This window comes from Cucurbita pepo, chromosome 6, assembly GCF_057944985.1.
Source record: "Cucurbita pepo subsp. pepo isolate OVF chromosome 6, ASM5794498v1, whole genome shotgun sequence".
Lineage (NCBI taxonomy): Eukaryota > Viridiplantae > Streptophyta > Magnoliopsida > Cucurbitales > Cucurbitaceae > Cucurbita > Cucurbita pepo.
Window position 1 is genome coordinate 5,666,728 of NC_141803.1, and position 17,834 is coordinate 5,684,561.

The window sequence follows — 17,834 nt, forward strand, 5'->3', positions numbered from 1 at the left end:
ATAAAGTGTCTCGGCTTAGAAATCCCTCCTAAAATTCAATCTATGAACACTACTCATGTAAAACATCCCTGCAAGTAACAAAAATAATTGCCAGCATTCTCAAGCATTTAGAATTGATTGTTTTTCAAACAAGAAATAAGATAATTAACATTTGGAATAATCGAAGAACAAGAGGAATCAAAATGTCTATTTATATTGAAATTCTCTAAAAATATAGTTAAAGAGTTTACTATTTTTATATTATTTATTGTTAAAGCCAATTGGTTTTGCTTTTGTTTTTCTTTGGTCCATTCCAAACAAAGACTTTTCAAACGCAATTCAAAAGCATTCAGAAGACCAATTTTTCCTTATTAATCCTTCCCCTCATCCAAAAATCCTTCGTTCCTCTGCAAATTCTCCCATCTTCTTCATCACCTAATCATGGATGTCGAACAAGAAGAGATGCAATTTCTCGGAACCTATGGAATTTTCAGAGAAACCGCCAAATTAATTTTCACATGGAGAAGGATTTTCTCTCAAATCACTCTAGCTCTGATTCTTCCCCTCTCCTTTTTGTTCTTGGCTCACATGGAGATCTCCGATCTATTCCTACGAAAAATCATGTTCGACGAATTTGTATTGGACCAAACGCAAACCAGTACAGCCTCATTCGATAAACTCTCCGACATCGTCTCATCAGAGAAGGTATATTATTTTCTATTTCAAATCGCGTACCTGGTTATCTTCATCGTCCTCTCGCTTCTCTCCACCTCCGCCGTCGTCTACACCGTCGCGTCGATCTACACCGGCCGCGACGTCACCTACAAGCCGGTGATGAGCGTCGTTCCTAAGGTCTGGAAACGGCTCCTCCTCACATTCCTCTGCGTGTTCATCTCCTTCATCGGCTACTCAATCGCCAGCGTCCTCGCCATCTCCTTCCTCTTCTTCCTCATCATCCTCATCTTCGGCTCAGTCGGCGCCGGCGTCATCATCCTTCTCTACATCATCCAAATCATATACCTCGCCGGCGCCTTCTACCTGACGGCGATCTGGCAGCTCTCGAACGTCGTCTCCGTTCTCGAAGATTCATACGGATTCAAAGCGATGAGCAAAAGCTACAGTCTGGTGAAAGGGAAATTAGGGATTTCAATTGTTATAATCCTCATTCTAAGCTTCCCACTCGGAACGGTGCGTTTTGTGTTTGGGAATTTGGTGGTTCGAACGGAGTCGTTGGGTGTGCTTACCAAGGGTATTTTGGGAATTTTTTGCTTTTTATTATTTTTTATTTGCTTTTTATTGAAGCTGGTGACGGAGACGGTATTATATTTCGTATGCAAATCATACCATCATGAAAATATCGACAAGTCGGCCCTCTCGGATCACCTCGAGGTCTATCTATTGGGAGAGTATATGCCGTTGAGGCCTAGAGATGTTCAACTCGAGAAATTTCAACTTTAAGTATGTAAACTCGATATAGTTCTATTCTTTTATTTGTATCGTCGTCTTTGAATTGTACGGGATTTTTTTTCGTTGATGTAAACATTTTTTTTATCTCGACTTTCGTCGTTTCTATTTTTAAAATTTTCATACGGTTTTCTTGTTTAAAAGTGTTCCATGGTCTTCAATTGATGTTGCCGACAGTACAGTGGTGTCTTACCTTTATCTAAAATATAAAACTAGCACATGGCTTGAGTATTTTAAGAAATACTTAATGCCTGACTTCACTGTTGGGGTCAGAGAATGCACACTCTCTTAGGTGCCCTCCAGTCCGGACAAATTGGATGGGTAGTGTTTACCTACACACAACCAACATATGCGAGCGTGGACCCACCAGACGGACTCGCACCCCCTGGACGCCTGGAGCTACAATGACCGCCGTGCATCATGTCAAGCATGATGATCATCTCATCATCATAGTGTATGCGTCTGTACTCATCATAAAAGGGAAAGTATTCTGATGCATGTGAACGTATTATATGCATGAGGTCCCTGTACTTTTCATCTTAACTCATTCATGCGGCTGTAAGCTTTCATACATTACATCATTCATAACATTACTGAGGAGTTCTGCATCAAAAAATTCATCATTGTCATACATGTCATACATTTCATTGTTAAGTATATTCATGTCATAGTGCAACATGACATCCCATACATACATATCATCATAACGTATCATATCGTCACACATCTCATGTCATCATAACATATCATCATAGCATAACACATCATATCAAACACATGACATGTGAAATGGTCATTGGGCACGTGTCATCATACATAAACAATTCTTCCGCCTGCGCCGATAGTAGAGTCACTTACTTAATTGTCCTAGGGCAAAGCTACTACGACCCCTTGATGTTAGCTTAAGATTGTTCTCTCGAATTTAATTCTACCTACGGAGTCCCACAATCATAAATTAGAATTCTATGGGAATTGACTCAACTAATTTTGTATAAAATAATTTAAACTTGACTCCAAATAATATTAAATAGCTATACCATATTTTGCATAAAATAACATTTTTGTTCATCTAAAATTCATACTTTCAGAGCTTTGTGCAACAGTCACTATATAGACACTTAAGGGTTTATCCTGTTGCTCCCTTTAGAAATTGTTTAGACTATTACAAACTAGTTTAAGAAGAACCTCCTGTACTTGAGAGAATTTTTTGTTTCTTGAAGTTTATCTCTTGTTCATTGGTTCGGAGTTTTGAATTCTTATCCCGTAGACACTCCCCCGAGAGACTTGTGGGGTCCTATGTTCAGTGAATAACTCAATCTTGACCTATGCTCGAGGCTTCATGTGTTCCCCGCAACATAGCTTAATACTTGCATCCAAGGCTTCTTGCGTTCTGTGCAATACAATCTGCGTACCAATGTCCAAGGCTTCTTGCGTTTCGTACAATACAATATGCGTACCAATGTCCAAGGCTTCATGTGTTCCTTACAACATAGTATGAGTTCCTACGTCCAGGACTTCATGCGTTCCCTGTGACATAGTCTACGTCATAGGATCATGTTCCACTGCTCATCAAGAGGTCTTTAAGATATCTCGAGTTCTAGTTCTAAAAGTTCGTTAATTCTTGAAGCACAACAAATGAAAATTCTTAACAAGTGCACCCTAATCCATATAAGTCATAATCATTTCTTCCCATGCATAAATCTTTCATAGACATCTTGTAACATGGTAACCATAAGAACCTTGATTTCTTATAAACTGTCTTGAGGGTAGTTATGTACTTTTTCCCTTGGTTCATATCTCAAAGTTGTCATAATCCCTCCAGATCTCACACGAGTAACTGTGTGAGTCTCATATAAACTTCCTTATTATTTCGAGTCCTTTACGGTTTTGAAAACATCTTAGAATTCTCTTAGGGGTATTTTGGTCATTTACCACTCCAAATCTTGGTTTAAACTTTCATCATATTCCAATGGCCTCGTGACTTTGTATAATCCCATTACGAATTTAATTGAATTGACTTTGATTTTGACCTATTTAATTATTTCCAATCAACCAATGTGCTTTATTCAATTTTGTAAAATTCACATTAATTTTCATATTGTTTAATCCCCTCTAACATCATATAATATAAAGTTTTAAAATAATAATAATAATAATAATAATAATAATAATAATAATAATAATAATAATAATAATAATAATAATAATAATAATAATAATAATAATAATAATAATAATAATAATAATAATAATAATAATAATAATAATAATAATAATAATAATAATAATAATAATAATAATAATAATAATAATAATAATAATAATAATAATAATAATAATAATAATAATAATAATAATAATAATAATAATAATAATAATAATAATAATAATAATAATAATAATAATAATAATAATAATAATAATAATAATAATAATAATAATAATAATAATAATAATAATAATAATAATAATAATAATAATAATAATAATAATAATAATAATAATAATAATAATAATAATAATAATAATAATAATAATAATAATAATAATAATAATAATAATAATAATAATAATAATAATAATAATAATAATAATAATAATAATAATAATAATAAAAATAAATATAATAATAATAATAATAATAATAATAATAATAATAATAATAATAATAATAATAATAATAAATATAATAATAATAATAAATATAATAATAATAATAAATATAATAATAATAATAAATATAATAATAATAATAATAATAATAATAATAATAATAATAAATATAATAATAATAATAATAATAATAATAATAATAATAATAATAAATATAAATAATTAAATTAATAAATATACTTGAATAACTAATTCTTTAAAATATATTTAATAATTTATTTAGCTTCGAATAAAATGTCACGTTTAAAACCTTAATCTTTAAATATTAAATTAAAAATTCTTAATTTTAGGAGACAAAATAAGAAAGGGAGGGCAAAAGAGTAATTTCCCCCTTTCTTTTCATTAATTATGAACCCAATATATTCCAAAATAATAATTAATTAATTAATTCGATGTATGTCCATGCATGGACATGGCCTCATCAACACATACATAGTGGCACGTGCTTTTGAATGGCGTCACGTGCTTCGAAGGCGCCGTTATATTTTTGTGGGGAAAAGGGCATAACGTCCGTTAAAGAGGAAATTGTCAGCTAAGCGGACAGTTGGACTAAAGAAGATTCTCTAATCTTAATAAAATATTATTTTAAGATCCGGTTAAGTACAGCCGAGTTCATGATAACTATCGTGTGGTCTAAGTTTCAGCCACTAAAAATATGACACGTATTGTAGTTTGGGGTGTGTAAAGCAGAGGATTACGGCTCTGTTTTTAAAATAAAAGAATAGGGAATTTATTATATTTTATGTAAAAATATAATGTTGATTAATTTGGAAAGATTATTAAAAATTAATAAATAAATATCTAGCTGTTATTATCCAATCAGAAGAGGAGGGAGTGGAAAATTTTGTTTGTTACCAACAAAATATGATTTCTTTCCTAATAAAGAAATAAATATAAAAATTAAAATAAAGTTAATTTGTGTGTTATTATATTAATGGTACTTATGTATGGTGTTAAATATAGCCTTTTGACTTCAAAATATTCTATTAATTGATAATTTTTTTTTTTAATTTCGTAAGCGTATAACTCAATTGGTTAAATGGGTCGGTGTAGATTTAAATTTTTATTCTGAATTTAAACGGTAATATTAAAAAATGACTTAAAAGGACTGAAGATAATATGAGTGAACTACATATGCAATCGAATATAAACTCGGTCACTTTACAACTTTGCATCTTGATTACAGAGTCTTTTTAGTCCTTAAAATTTGGAAGTACGTCTATTTTCCTCGAAAACTTGTTGAAAATGATGATTGATATAGGAGGTCGGGACTAGAATGAAGAAGGCTCGACCGTCTTTGCCTTATTCTGTGGACATCTCTAAGCCGAAGTCCTTAAAATTTGGAAGTACGTCTATTTTCCTCGAAAACTTGTTGAAAATGATGATTGATATAGGAGGTCAGGACTAGAATGAAGAAGGCTCGACCGTCTTTGCCTTGTTCTGTAGACATCTCTAAGCCCATGGCTAGAAGATATTGTCCTTTTTTTTTGCTTCCTCTAACGGTTTTAAAACTGGTGGTTAGAGATAGGTTTACACTCGCTTATAAAAAAATGTTTTGTTGTCTTGGATGTAAGATCTATAACTGCTTGTGATTCTGATTCTCTTCGAAAAAATACTAATACAACACATCATAATAAAAATATCTTCGTTGCCTTTTATGTCTAAGAACCAACCTACCTAGGATTGAAACTAACTTCTTGTTATAGTAACTGAAGTTATTAGTCGATAATAGTCAAAGAAATAGTCAAACACGATCCTTAATTCTCGTGGAAGTATCGAACTTTCGAAGCTTCAAAACATTCGGAAAGGCTCGATCTAATTTGTTATAACGTACGTGTGAAATGTCGTAATTTGTGGTAAGCTTTGATGTATTTGACATTCGGCTTCAAATCCGTGCACATCTAGGCAATTTAGTCTCTCTTCGTGGACCCATCAACCTCTACGTGTGCGTTTCTTTTTTGAGGAGCCCTACAACTTTAAGGATTCAAAACAAATATGTTGTACGGCTCCATCGAGGCTTTGGAGGCATCACATCCAAAATCAAACAACTCACAAGGTTGCAATGCGTTTTTACTTTTACAGTATTGTCAGTTGATTCCGTCTATTTCATTACGACTCACACTTGTTTTCTTTATTATTATATTGCAGTTTTGAAAGATGAACGGTTTGTTATTTGAATTCGGTGATGACTTCGGTTATTCGTGCCCGAATTCATTTATAATAATAGAGCTTCTCATAATTGCCGTCGTAATTATTTATTTTACTCTTAATAATAAATTTGATTATTTTATTTTACTCTTAATAATAAATTTGATTATTTTATTTTCAAAAGTTATTAATGTAATATGGTTGACGTGAGTGATAACCTAAAGAGTCTGTAGTATAGGAATGAAATTAGGTGTAACACAATTATACAAAGTAATTGTTACAAATATTTTGATTGAAATGGATCGTGGGTGAGTGAAGATATCTTATAAACTTAGTCTTCATAAAATTAGACTACAAAATTTTATCTCTCTTATAAATCCATTTGGAGGTCGGACTTGCTTAACCGAATACACGTAATTGGGATTGAGAAGATTAATATTTATAAGATGATTGTGTACGACTCCATCTTAATCATAAGTAAGTTATGAACGGTTGTCTATAGAACTTGTTCTTTAAATGAGAGAATGACTGACCGATTCAATATACCTCCGGGACTTAGCCAAGCTAGAAATATAATTTTATTGAATAGAATTCACTTCTTTCTATACGACAGAGTAGTAGAGGTTGATTTGAACCTTGAGGCCCCATCTGTTCGGTTTGGTTTACTTCAATAATTACATCTTATCGCTCTCTCATGATCAATCCGGTTATAATGCTCATATCAAAGTAGATAACTTGTCCTACCATGCATGAGTAAACTATACACGGGAGGGACTTGCAACTCTATATTTATATTGGAGTGACTTATAGTTAATGAATGAAAATTAATTAATTAAAAAGTTCAAATAATTAATTTTATATTATTGTAACTTATAATCGGTAGGTTTAAGTCCACTCAAATAGTTAACGTCCTATTATAAGATGATCAAAGTTAATTAATTAAACATTTTAGTTAATCACATTAATTAACTACGGTCACTCTACTATAAACCTAAAGTTACATTTTTATACTATAAAACAAGTTCGATCGATTGATATAATCATTATAAACAAGTCAATCATTCACGAGTTATTCATAATTACAATTAGGTCACATTCGTAACCACGATTTTCTGATGAGAACAATTTATTTATGATCTAATCCCAAACGAGTCTGGTCTAGGCTAATGAGAGAGTGGGCCCATGTTCAGTCCTACCATCGTTAAACTACTAATTTACTTACCCTAATCAAAGTACGAACGTAGTTCATAATTTACTTAAATTAAGATCGAGTTGCATATGATCATCATGTGAAATATAAATTTTTTTAATTAACAAATTCATATAGATAAAATATTTTAGAGTACAATGTTATACAGACTCATTGTACATATACCTCACTTACATGTATCTCCAGAACGATTTAGATCAATTCGTTTATAATAGACCGTATCGATAGTGTTATCAACATAAAATTTGAACATAATTTTCCTGTTGCTTAGCCATATACTATTCAAGATTATATTAATAATTTCATATAATATAATTAAAATTATCTTTCAAAATTAAATAATTAATTATAAGATTTTAGAATATAAATCTCAATATTACTACTGTCTCATTTACCTCCAAATATTCCTATAAGATTTTATTACGAATAAAATTACAATTTAATCTCTAATTCTAATTTTTAATATTTTTAATAATAATAATAATAATAATAATAATAATAATAATTATTATTATTATTAACGATAGTTACAAAAATTAGGAGTTGATAGACGTCGACAAAACTTATAATTTCTCGGAATTTAAAAAGAATTAATATTTAAGATGACGGATGTATGATAATGATGATAATATGTATGGGCATGGATGTATGGATGTATGTATGTATGTATGTATGTATGTATGAGCAAAAATGTTTTTAATGAAAGAAGAATGGCGTTTGACTTGGTTTGTCGCATAGAATAAGAGAGAGAAGGAATGAAGAAAATTCAATCAGATCTAATAGAAGTTTGACGTCCACAAGGACACCCATCAGCTTTCTCTCTCTAAACCCTCTTCCCTCTCTCTATATCTATACGCCAGACGGCGAAGAACTGGATTTTTGCACAATTTTGGTTAATGAGAGAGAAAATATCACTCCACCGCAACTTCACTCTGTGGAACCCTAGACAAGGAGTTGCAGTTTCTGTACTCGATTCCGGTTTCTGAAGAAAAGTGTGAAAGACGGAGATAGCTTTGGAATAATTCAACTCAAATTTCGTCTCTACTTCAGTTTTGTGTTTCTTCAAATCTTCTGATCGGTTTTTTTGTTGAAATCTTCCATTCAATCTCGTCAGGGCTTTTGGAATTGGAACTTTTCTCTGTTCGAGTATTACTTGCTTGCCGGTGAGTTTTTTTTGGCTACTTCATTTTGTTTTTCTTCTTGGAATTTGCTTCGCTTAACTTGATGTGGTTTTGTTTATCTCACTATTTCAGTCTTCGGATCGTTTACTATTTTCTCTATGTTTTTTTTTTTTTTTTTTTTTTTTTTTTTTTTTGTATTTATTATTATTTCGTTTATAATCATCAGGTGTTTGTTGTACTCTTGATGATTTTCAATTTTTTTTTGTTATCTTAGTTCGGGATGAATTTTAGTTTGGAGTTTCGAAGATAGTTGTTATCGGTACAATCTTTTTCCAATTGTTTGTCGTTTTTTAATCTTGAGGATTTGTGTTTGTCTGATGTTTTAGTTCTTTTTTTTCCTTTAATTGTGATGACTTCAATGTACATTTTGAGTTGTATATGAGATTTCTTTGATGAAGTTTTAGCGTTTTCGTTTATGAAGATGAGGTGAATGTTGCCTAAAATTCATTGTATTATATACAGATTCATGCGAAAGCCCTTCAAGGATTACTCTAGTGAAGATTGTCTGGCTGTAGAATGTTAAAAAACAGGGCTTGTTCCATCGTTTCAGCATCGTTTGGTCTTCGGCTATTATTCAGTAAAAATTCGCACCATGAGCTGAGGCTCAAAACTTTTCCGTTTCTATTCGTTCATCATAACGACTATGAAGTTTGCAACCAGGATTGTTGGGGACAAATGCTCTTTGGATTGAGCCCTCTTATGTGCCTTGAACGATTTCTTGTGTATTAGTCAGTTAATGTTACTTTAGATAGTTTTCCTAATCCCCCTTCTTCAGTAGTGTGTATAGATTTTTGAAGAAGATGGTACCTTCGGGGCCATCTACTCCCGTTGGTGGTGCGCAGTCTGTTCCACCATCGCTTTTGAGATCAAATTCTGGAATGATGGGAGCACAAGGGGGGCTGCCTTCTCAGTCAGCTTTTCCTTCTCTTGTATCCCCACGGACTCAGTTTAGCAGTATGAATATGCTTGGTAATACACCCAGTATGTCTTCTCTCCTTAATCAGTCATTTGGGAATGGAGTTCCAAATTCTGGGTCCTCAGGCCTTGGAAACAGCCAACGAGTAGGTATGGACCCTGCTACCGAGTCAGATCCATTTTCACTTGTTGGCAATGGTATGAACTTCAACAATACCCCGTCGTCATTGGTGGCATCAAATACACCAAACCCTGGTTCATCTAGTCAAGTTTCAGGGCAACAGTTTTCAAACCATCCTAGCAGCCAAATAATACCCAATCAACAGCAGCCACAGCAAATTGAACCCCAGAACTTCCAACATGGTCAGCACTCAATGCAACAGTTCGCTTCCTCTAATAACACACAGCACTCACAGCAGCAACAACATCAATTCCAACCTATTCGGGGAAGCTTATGCGGTGTTGGACCTGTCAAGTTAGAGCCTCAAATGAATAATAATGATCTTCAAGGGCAGCAACTACAGCAGCAGCAGCAGTTGCAGTCGATGAGGAATCTTGGCCCTGTGAAACTGGAACCGCAACAACTTCAATCAATGAGAAACTTGGGTCCTGTGAAATTGGAACCTCAACAATCTGATCAGTCATTGTTTCTACAGCAGCAACATCAACATCAACAACAACAGCAACAACAGCAGTTACTCAGTATGTCTAGGCAGTCCTCTCAGGCTGCTACTGCTGCGCAGATTAGTCTTTTGCAACACCAAAGACTCTTGCAATTTCAACACCAACAGCAACTCCTGAAGGCTATACCTCAGCAAAGACCGCATTTGCCTCAACAATTTCAACAACAAAATTTGCCCTTGAGATCCCCTGTAAAACCAGTTTATGAACCTGGCATGTGTGCCCGACGTTTAACAAATTATATGTGCTCACAACAGAAGAGGCCTGAAGTAAGATTATGTCACTCAGTTGTTTCATTTGGTAGCAGTACAACCTAGAATATAAGCCATATAATCTGTGTAATCACGTTTGTTTTGTAGGACAACAATATTGAGTTCTGGAGGGAATTTGTTGCAGATTTCTTCGCTCCCCATGCCAAAAAGAAATGGTGCGTTTCCATGTATGGAAATGGTCGCCAAACAACTGGTGTATTTCCGCAGGTTTGCTGCAAGAAAACCCTGTAACGTTGGCTTCTCTTGAACTTGTGGTGGGGTGGGTGGGTGTGGGGGGGGGGGGGGGGGTGGGGGCGGTCTTCATCTTGGGGCTACTAGAGGCAGATTTGAAACTTTATGCTAAGCCCCACCCTCCTGGATTTAAAAATTTTCCATGATTGCAATTGTTTGGAATGAATTGCAATGCAGGAGAGGGAGGGAGGAATGAGGGGCTTAAGGCACTGACATTAAGAGTGGATGAGATTGCAACTACTACGGCACAAATTTAAAATTGGACTAAAGCCCTACTCCCGCTACATTTTAAAATTCTCCTTGATTGCAATTGTTTGGGATGCAATGAAGGTTGGGGTAGGGGATGGCCCAAATGTTTAGACATAGAGAGAGAAAGGGAGAGAGAGAGAGAGAGAGAGAGAGAGAGAGAAAACCTCACTATACTGATCGTTACTTCTAGTGAATTTTGGATTTTTGTTATTATTCCTTCAATAATCTAATGTCCTGGTGAAGATTCACGGAGTTCTTTTAATTTGCTTAAAAATGTATAGCATAAATGTAAGTAAAAGAAATAATCCTTGTGGTGCATTTTGCAGGATGTTTGGCATTGTGAAATATGCAACCGCAAGCCTGGTCGAGGTTTTGGTATGTCATAATTTTTATTTGTCCAAATTGCTTTCTGTGGATTTTATACTTGTGCACTTGGCTACTAGTCTAGTTGGTTCCATGTTCATTTCCTCTCAACATATTACTTCTTTTTCTTTTGGTTCATGTATTTTTCGTTAACGAACTGTATCTAAGTTCTCTCAACATTTCAGAAGCGACTTTTGAAGTTCTCCCAAGGCTGTTCAAGATCAAGTATGAGAGTGGAACTCTTGAAGAGCTTCTATATGTTGATATGCCCCGTGAATATCATAATGCATCTGGACAAATTGTCCTAGATTACGCAAAAGCAATACAAGAAAGTATTTTTGAGCAACTTCGTGTTGTTCGCGATGGCCAACTTCGAATAGTTTTTTCTCCAGACTTGAAGGTCAAATTCGGAAGTTTCTTACTTTTCTTTTCCACAATTCCTTCTCTTCTTAGGCAGTATGTTATGTATCTTACCTTCCTACCTTTTCTTTTATCAGATATGCTCTTGGGAATTTTGTGCTCGACGTCATGAAGAGCTTATTCCTCGAAGGTTACTTATACCGCAGGTATTGATGAAGAACAGATTAGTATAAGGTTTTAAAAATTCTTCAACCTGTTTCCACCAGAAATGGCTTCGAATCACATCTGCTAATTGATTACTATATACGGGTTCATTTTTATCTCTTTCACAATTCCTTTACCCAATTTTATTCACGTATGTATTTATGTACCAACTCATGTTCGTTAAGAAACACTTATGTTATTGAACAATATTACAAAGGGAAACAACTTCTCTAACCTGAAAAGAGGAAGACTAATTGGTTTGCCAAAGGCTATTCTATTGATCAATGAGAAAGGGAAAATTACACAATTCTTGTAGAGAGATAGCTTGCAAATAAATTGAACCCAGCCCTAAATCTCCTGTGTGCAAATTGATTTGTAAATCCTCCTATTTCCTTTTCCAACATCTTCCAACATACATCTAAGTCGGTTAGACCGGAGGATCCTCAATTTTGGATTAAAGCGTAGAGTGAAGAAGGAAACCATCTACTTTAAAGGATATGGCTTATGTAAATGTGGTACTGCTTAGGCATTCCCACAAATTACTGATACACTCAGTTTCAAAGAAGTTCTAAATATTGCCCTCTTTCAGTAAAAACCCACTGATAATTAAAGAATAAATGCTTCTTTTAATTCTCTAATTTATACTAACATTCCTTAGAGCTATTGATCACCTTAATCCTCCTTTTTCTTGATGTAATGTCGAGTGATGATGGTTTGAAAATAAGATTCCTGGTTGTCTGGTTTGCATGGTGGTTACTATATGGACAGAATTAAAAAGGAATTACTTTTAATTGATAAAATGAGAAGGTCAATACAAACTCTTTAATAAGCTTTGTGATATTTACATATTTTGTTAGATTGACTTCTGTGCATGTCTTTGTACAGTACCAACTATATACTCCCAGCTTATCTGTTTCATGTCTCTATTATTGCATTTCATAGGATGTCAAAAACCTTCTTGGACTATTGTGAAAATTTTACTGTGTATAAATAGAAGATTAATATGTCATTGTTGCTATTGTTGGTTGTTTGATTTGCTGACACTTGATTGTGATGTGCAGGTTAGTCAGCTGGGGGCAGCTGCTCAGAAGTATCAGACTGCAATTCAAAATGCGTCATCTAACTTGTCTACTTCAGAGTTGCAAAATAACTGCAACATGTAATGCCTACTTTTTCAAAAATAAATTCATCATGGAGTGTCCTATTTTTCATCTTCATATTTGTACTTTTGACTGGCTTGTTATGTTTTCTTTGTACATATGATGCACTATAGTCTACTGATGGTAAAATGATGCACTTATATCTGGCAGCAGTTAGGGTTAAAGTCATTTTTGATCCTCTGGAATCATTTTAACTTTCAGTTACCATGCTGTTAATTGTGCCCAATGTTTGCTTTTTGTTTTTATAGTTTGATTATTTGATTGCCCTCGCATTTTGTGGTACAGTAAACTATGTTAGTGATGTTTACTGATTAGGAATATGTGTCATACAGACATCATTGAAATTAGGTATTGAGTTTCTAGCGTATCAATAATTTGTGTTTATTCAGAGAAGTTGCTGTTTAATTGTTGTGTATGTATGTCACAATCAGATTTATTAATACTGTGGAGCTTTCCTGTAATCTCCTTGACTTGTGTTAAAAATTGACAATAGCAGTAGAGTAATGGAAGTGAAATTAAGGCAACCATTCTGTTACAAGTCTTATGGTATTGTTTGGCGAAAGTTATTTAGAGTTATTTGGGGAAAATCAGAAAATAAAAGAAATAAAGAAATTGGGAAATGGTTGAAAAAGTTAGATTCCGTGCAGTTGAATGATGCTCAATAGGAAAAGAATTCTGTCATTACACCTTCTACATTTTACTTAGATTGGTGCTTTTTTTTTTTTTTTTTTTTTTTTTTTGTCAACTTGGTGGAATGATTTAGAATTTTGTTAATGTGGTGGGGATCATACATTCTGGGGAGGGTATAGTTCTCATTTTGACTAATTTTAGAATGGGTACATCGGTAAAACTCTCTACTTCGGAACTTATTGTAATGGCAACTTTTCAATAATTCCATCAAAAGTTTGCGTCCTTTTTTATTTTCTATTTTTTAGATGACATTCACAATCTTTTGAGCTTTTATCCTACAAATAGTAAGAGTTATAATTTTAATGAAAACTTTTTCAGGTTTGTGGGCTCAGCTAGACAATTGGCCAAGGCCTTGGAAGTGCCATTAGTAAATGACTTGGGATATACGAAGAGATATGTCCGGTGCCTTCAGGTAATGTTGTACATCGGCTTATGGTTACATGCTAGGATTACTTCCATATAAAGATGAAAATATTGATGTTGATATCAATATCATTAACTTCAATTTATAGATATATTGACAGTATTTAGATCAATGGATATTTTGGAAAAAATTATAGATATCATGGAAATTTGTTGAGATTTGCGAATTTCTTAATAGAACATTCAGGAATTCAAGTCCTAAGCAATCATTTTAAACATATACATGTTATTAATATATACATTAATATAGAAATAGATAATAAAGTAATGTTTTGGGAAGAATCGGTGATACTTTGGTCAATATTGGTGATATTTTCATCCACGCTTCCATGTTCTTTCTTTGATTTGAAATCTTCAGTTTTTCTGCATGCAGTGTTTGGGTTATAGGTTGCAATGTGTTAGATTGGTCTGGTTAGTCAAAACCTTAGTAGTTGTTTTCTTAGCCCAAGGTGAATATTACTCATTGCTTAACTTGTTCAAAATTTATACTCAGTATAGCTTCATGCATTTCCCCTTTCTGGTTTATAGTAACACTTGGCAATGAACCATTGCAAAATCCAAATTGTTGTTTCAAGTGAAATGTGCCTGGAGGTTGTTAACAGGTCTTCCATTTGATATCTTACCAAGTATGGATGGGTATATGTACCAAGAGTGACAGCTTTGTGTTTATATTGTTAAAAGTGGTTCTCTCACATATGGAAAAGTAAATTATCAAAGAAATGCCACTTAGAATGATGTTGTCTGCTTTATTCGCCCTTCTGGGGTGTAACTATTTCATTTTTTTTTGTTTTCTTTTTTGATTTAAAACTGCAAGTTTCTTCTGTAACATTGGTTTCATTCCAGTTTTTTTTTTTTTTTATCTAATTTTAAAAAATTAGAAGAAATTAGTGCCTACCTAATTATTGGTTTGTTTTCCAAGTCTTGACTTTGGCTTTTTTTTTTTTTTTTCTTTTTTTCTTTAATGATGTGTATTTTGTTTAGTGACCATATCAAGTCTTTTCATTTATTATTACTATTATTTTCCGGGCTGACTCTCAATTATTCATTACTTTTTGGAACTAAAAATCATTTTTTCCCAACACTATATTGTTGTTAGCCTCATAATCTTTAGTCTGGACAAAAGAAAAAAAAATTATTGAAATTGTACTAAATTCCAATCTCAAGTTTAGAATCAAAATGTAATATTCTAAATTATGTTTAAAAAAAAAAACAAAAACAAAAACAAACTTGTTATGATTATTATTTTGAAGACAAAATGAAAAAAAAAAAAAACTGTTATTAGCCCAAGTTTTCTGATAGCTATCTTTTCGGTACAATGTAGATATCGGAAGTCGTCAACAGTATGAAGGACTTGATAGATTACAGCCAAGAAACTATGACTGGGCCAATTGGTAAGCTTAACCTTCATTAATATTGTGTTTGTCATGCTTCCTTTTGTTAAATGTATCTGTGCTGGATGCTTCATTTATAGTTGGTTTATATGCACAGTAGAAAATCCTTTGACAGGGATTCCAGATTTGCTTCTGTAGATGTTCTTGGAAAATTGGTGTCTTTAGAAAAGAATAATTGTCTCCTTACCGTGTCGATATCCATGCTTCCATGATCATCTCCTCGGCTTTGGTTAGATGTCTTGTTTTTCATGAAGGAAACAACTCCAATTATACCTGAGTTCACCTCCATGTTTTCTGTTCCCAAACACACCAGTGTATTTAAAGTCCCAAGTTGGTAACAACATAATGATGAAAATATAGCCACAGTAATATCTGCTATTTGTTTAAAAAAGCATACCCCTAATGAAAGATGCAATATTACCCTTCACCTTTCATAAACATTTCAAAACTACCTTTAGATTAAAGTTGGGCTATGGTACTGTGTGTTGGTAACCTAGAGCGAAAATTTAGATCATCACTTGTTGTAGGTCACCACCAAATCGATCTAGGTTCCAACTTTCATTCGAGATTTTATAGGATTTCTACTCCAACGTAAGTGTTTTATTTATTTATAATTTAATCAAATATATGAATAAGTATGTACTCTCAACCTAGAGGTCGGGTATTCAAATCTCTCCTCATATATATTGCTGAGTATTAAATGGGAAGAAATTTGAGACCTCAGCTCAGGTAGCAACATTAGGACGTCAATCATTCATATGCTTGCACATACAAGATTTGGAAGATGAATTATTTTCAATTCTTGGATAGTGTCTGAGAAGAAAAAAGTCGACATTATTGTCTATTTGTTTCACCGCATAAACTTGATTCACTTTTAAAGTGCTTCTTCAGTCTAAATGCCTTCTTTGTTCTTGCGACTGTTTGCAGAGAGTTTGGCTAAGTTTCCACGGAAGACGAATGCTTCACCACGCTTCCACAGCCAAGCTCAGAACACCGAGCAACAATTACCTCAGACTCAGCAAACAATTGATCAAAACGCAAACGGTGACCAAAGCTCGGTCCAGGCTGCTGCTATGCAGCTTGCTGCTAACAATGGCGTTCCAAGTGCAAATAACTCGGCTAATCCGACATCAACATCATCTCCTGCTAGTGCAATTGTTGGGTTACTCCACCAGAATTCCATGAACTCCAGACAGCAGACCTCTATGAATAGCGCTGGCAGCCCTTACGCTGGGAATTCTGCGCAAATACCGTCCCCGGGTTCCTCCACGGTTGCTCAGGCACAAGCAAACTCCTCATTCCAATCGCCTACATTGTCCTCACCAAACAATCACCCACAGTCATCAATTGGCACTGCAACCGCTACTAATCACATGAGTGCCACTAATTCTCCAGCAAATGTTCCCTTGCAACAGCAGCAGCCAACACACTCTTCTGAAGCCGATCAAAATGATTCCCAAAGCTCTGTACAAAAGATCATTCAGGAATACATGATGTCGAACCATCTAAACGGGATGAACACAATGACTGGCGTTTCCTCTCTAGGAGATGATGTGAAAACCGTTAACGGGATGTTGCCAGGAAACAACATTATGAGTCTCAATGGACGAAACGGTCTCATTGGAAGTGGAACTGCCAATGGGGTTGCTGGTATGAGGAGCACAGGATATGGCTCAATGGGCGCAGGACTCGCTCAGGCTTCTATGGTCAACGGAATGAAGTCTGCAATGGGAAACAACTCTATTTCGAACGGGAGAATCGGGATGGCGTCATTGGCTCGAGAACAGAGCATAAATCATCAAGATTTGGGTGACCAGCTTCTTAATGGACTTGGAGCTGTGAATGGATTTAATAATCTTCAATTCGATTATTGAAGCTTCTTGTGTGCAGCTTAGAGGATATGCAGAATGGCCTAATGAAAACAGGGTATGGCTCATGTTCTGAACTGATTTGTTATTTATAAATATAAAGGTTAAAATGTGGTGGCGGCTGCTGGCGGTGTTGCTGATTGGGTCGAGTGAGTTTCTTTGATTTCTTATGTACAACTTGTGATTTTTTTACCCTTTTTTCTCCCCCTTTTTGAGTTTTCCCTTCGCATTTTAGATTTATTTACCCTTTATGTGATTTTTTTTTTTTTTTTTTTTTTTTACCTTTTTCTTGGGCTTAAAAGAGTAATTTTGGAATACGTAAAAGTTTACAGCGCCAAATTCCTCTTTTTACTTGAATGGAGATTTTGTTTC

The 17,834-nt window shown here is 34.1% G+C and overlaps 2 protein-coding genes across 2 annotated transcripts; both read left to right on the plus strand.

The window, feature by feature from the left end:
* Nucleotides 1-325: 325 nt before the first annotated feature.
* Nucleotides 326-1,586, plus strand: LOC111797043 (uncharacterized). The gene has a single exon (XM_023679914.2). The coding sequence runs from the start codon at nucleotides 421-423 to the stop codon at nucleotides 1,435-1,437; it is 1,017 nt and encodes a 338-aa protein (XP_023535682.1). The 5' UTR covers nucleotides 326-420; the 3' UTR covers nucleotides 1,438-1,586.
* Nucleotides 1,587-8,249: 6,663 nt separating this feature from the next.
* Nucleotides 8,250-17,654, plus strand: LOC111796586 (transcriptional corepressor SEUSS). Its single transcript, XM_023679275.2, has 10 exons — nucleotides 8,250-8,637; nucleotides 9,118-10,520; nucleotides 10,611-10,730; nucleotides 11,330-11,378; nucleotides 11,552-11,766; nucleotides 11,864-11,932; nucleotides 12,992-13,089; nucleotides 14,099-14,192; nucleotides 15,525-15,594; nucleotides 16,522-17,654. Exons 2-10 carry the CDS (start codon nucleotides 9,456-9,458, stop codon nucleotides 17,466-17,468), a joined length of 2,727 nt encoding a protein of 908 aa, XP_023535043.2. The 5' UTR covers nucleotides 8,250-8,637; nucleotides 9,118-9,455; the 3' UTR covers nucleotides 17,469-17,654.
* The last annotated feature ends 180 nt before the right edge of the window (nucleotides 17,655-17,834 follow it).

Coding starts and splice junctions, on each gene's coding strand:
- LOC111796586 (XM_023679275.2), top strand. CDS start 9,456: ATGGTACCTTCGGGGCCATCTACTCCCGTTGGTGGTGCGCAGTCTGTT. Junction 10,731..11,329: donor CAACTGGTGTATTTCCGCAG/GTTTGCTGCAAG, acceptor TGCATTTTGCAG/GATGTTTGGCATTGTGAAAT. Junction 15,595..16,521: donor AACTATGACTGGGCCAATTG/GTAAGCTTAACC, acceptor GACTGTTTGCAG/AGAGTTTGGCTAAGTTTCCA.
- LOC111797043 (XM_023679914.2), top strand. CDS start 421: ATGGATGTCGAACAAGAAGAGATGCAATTTCTCGGAACCTATGGAATT.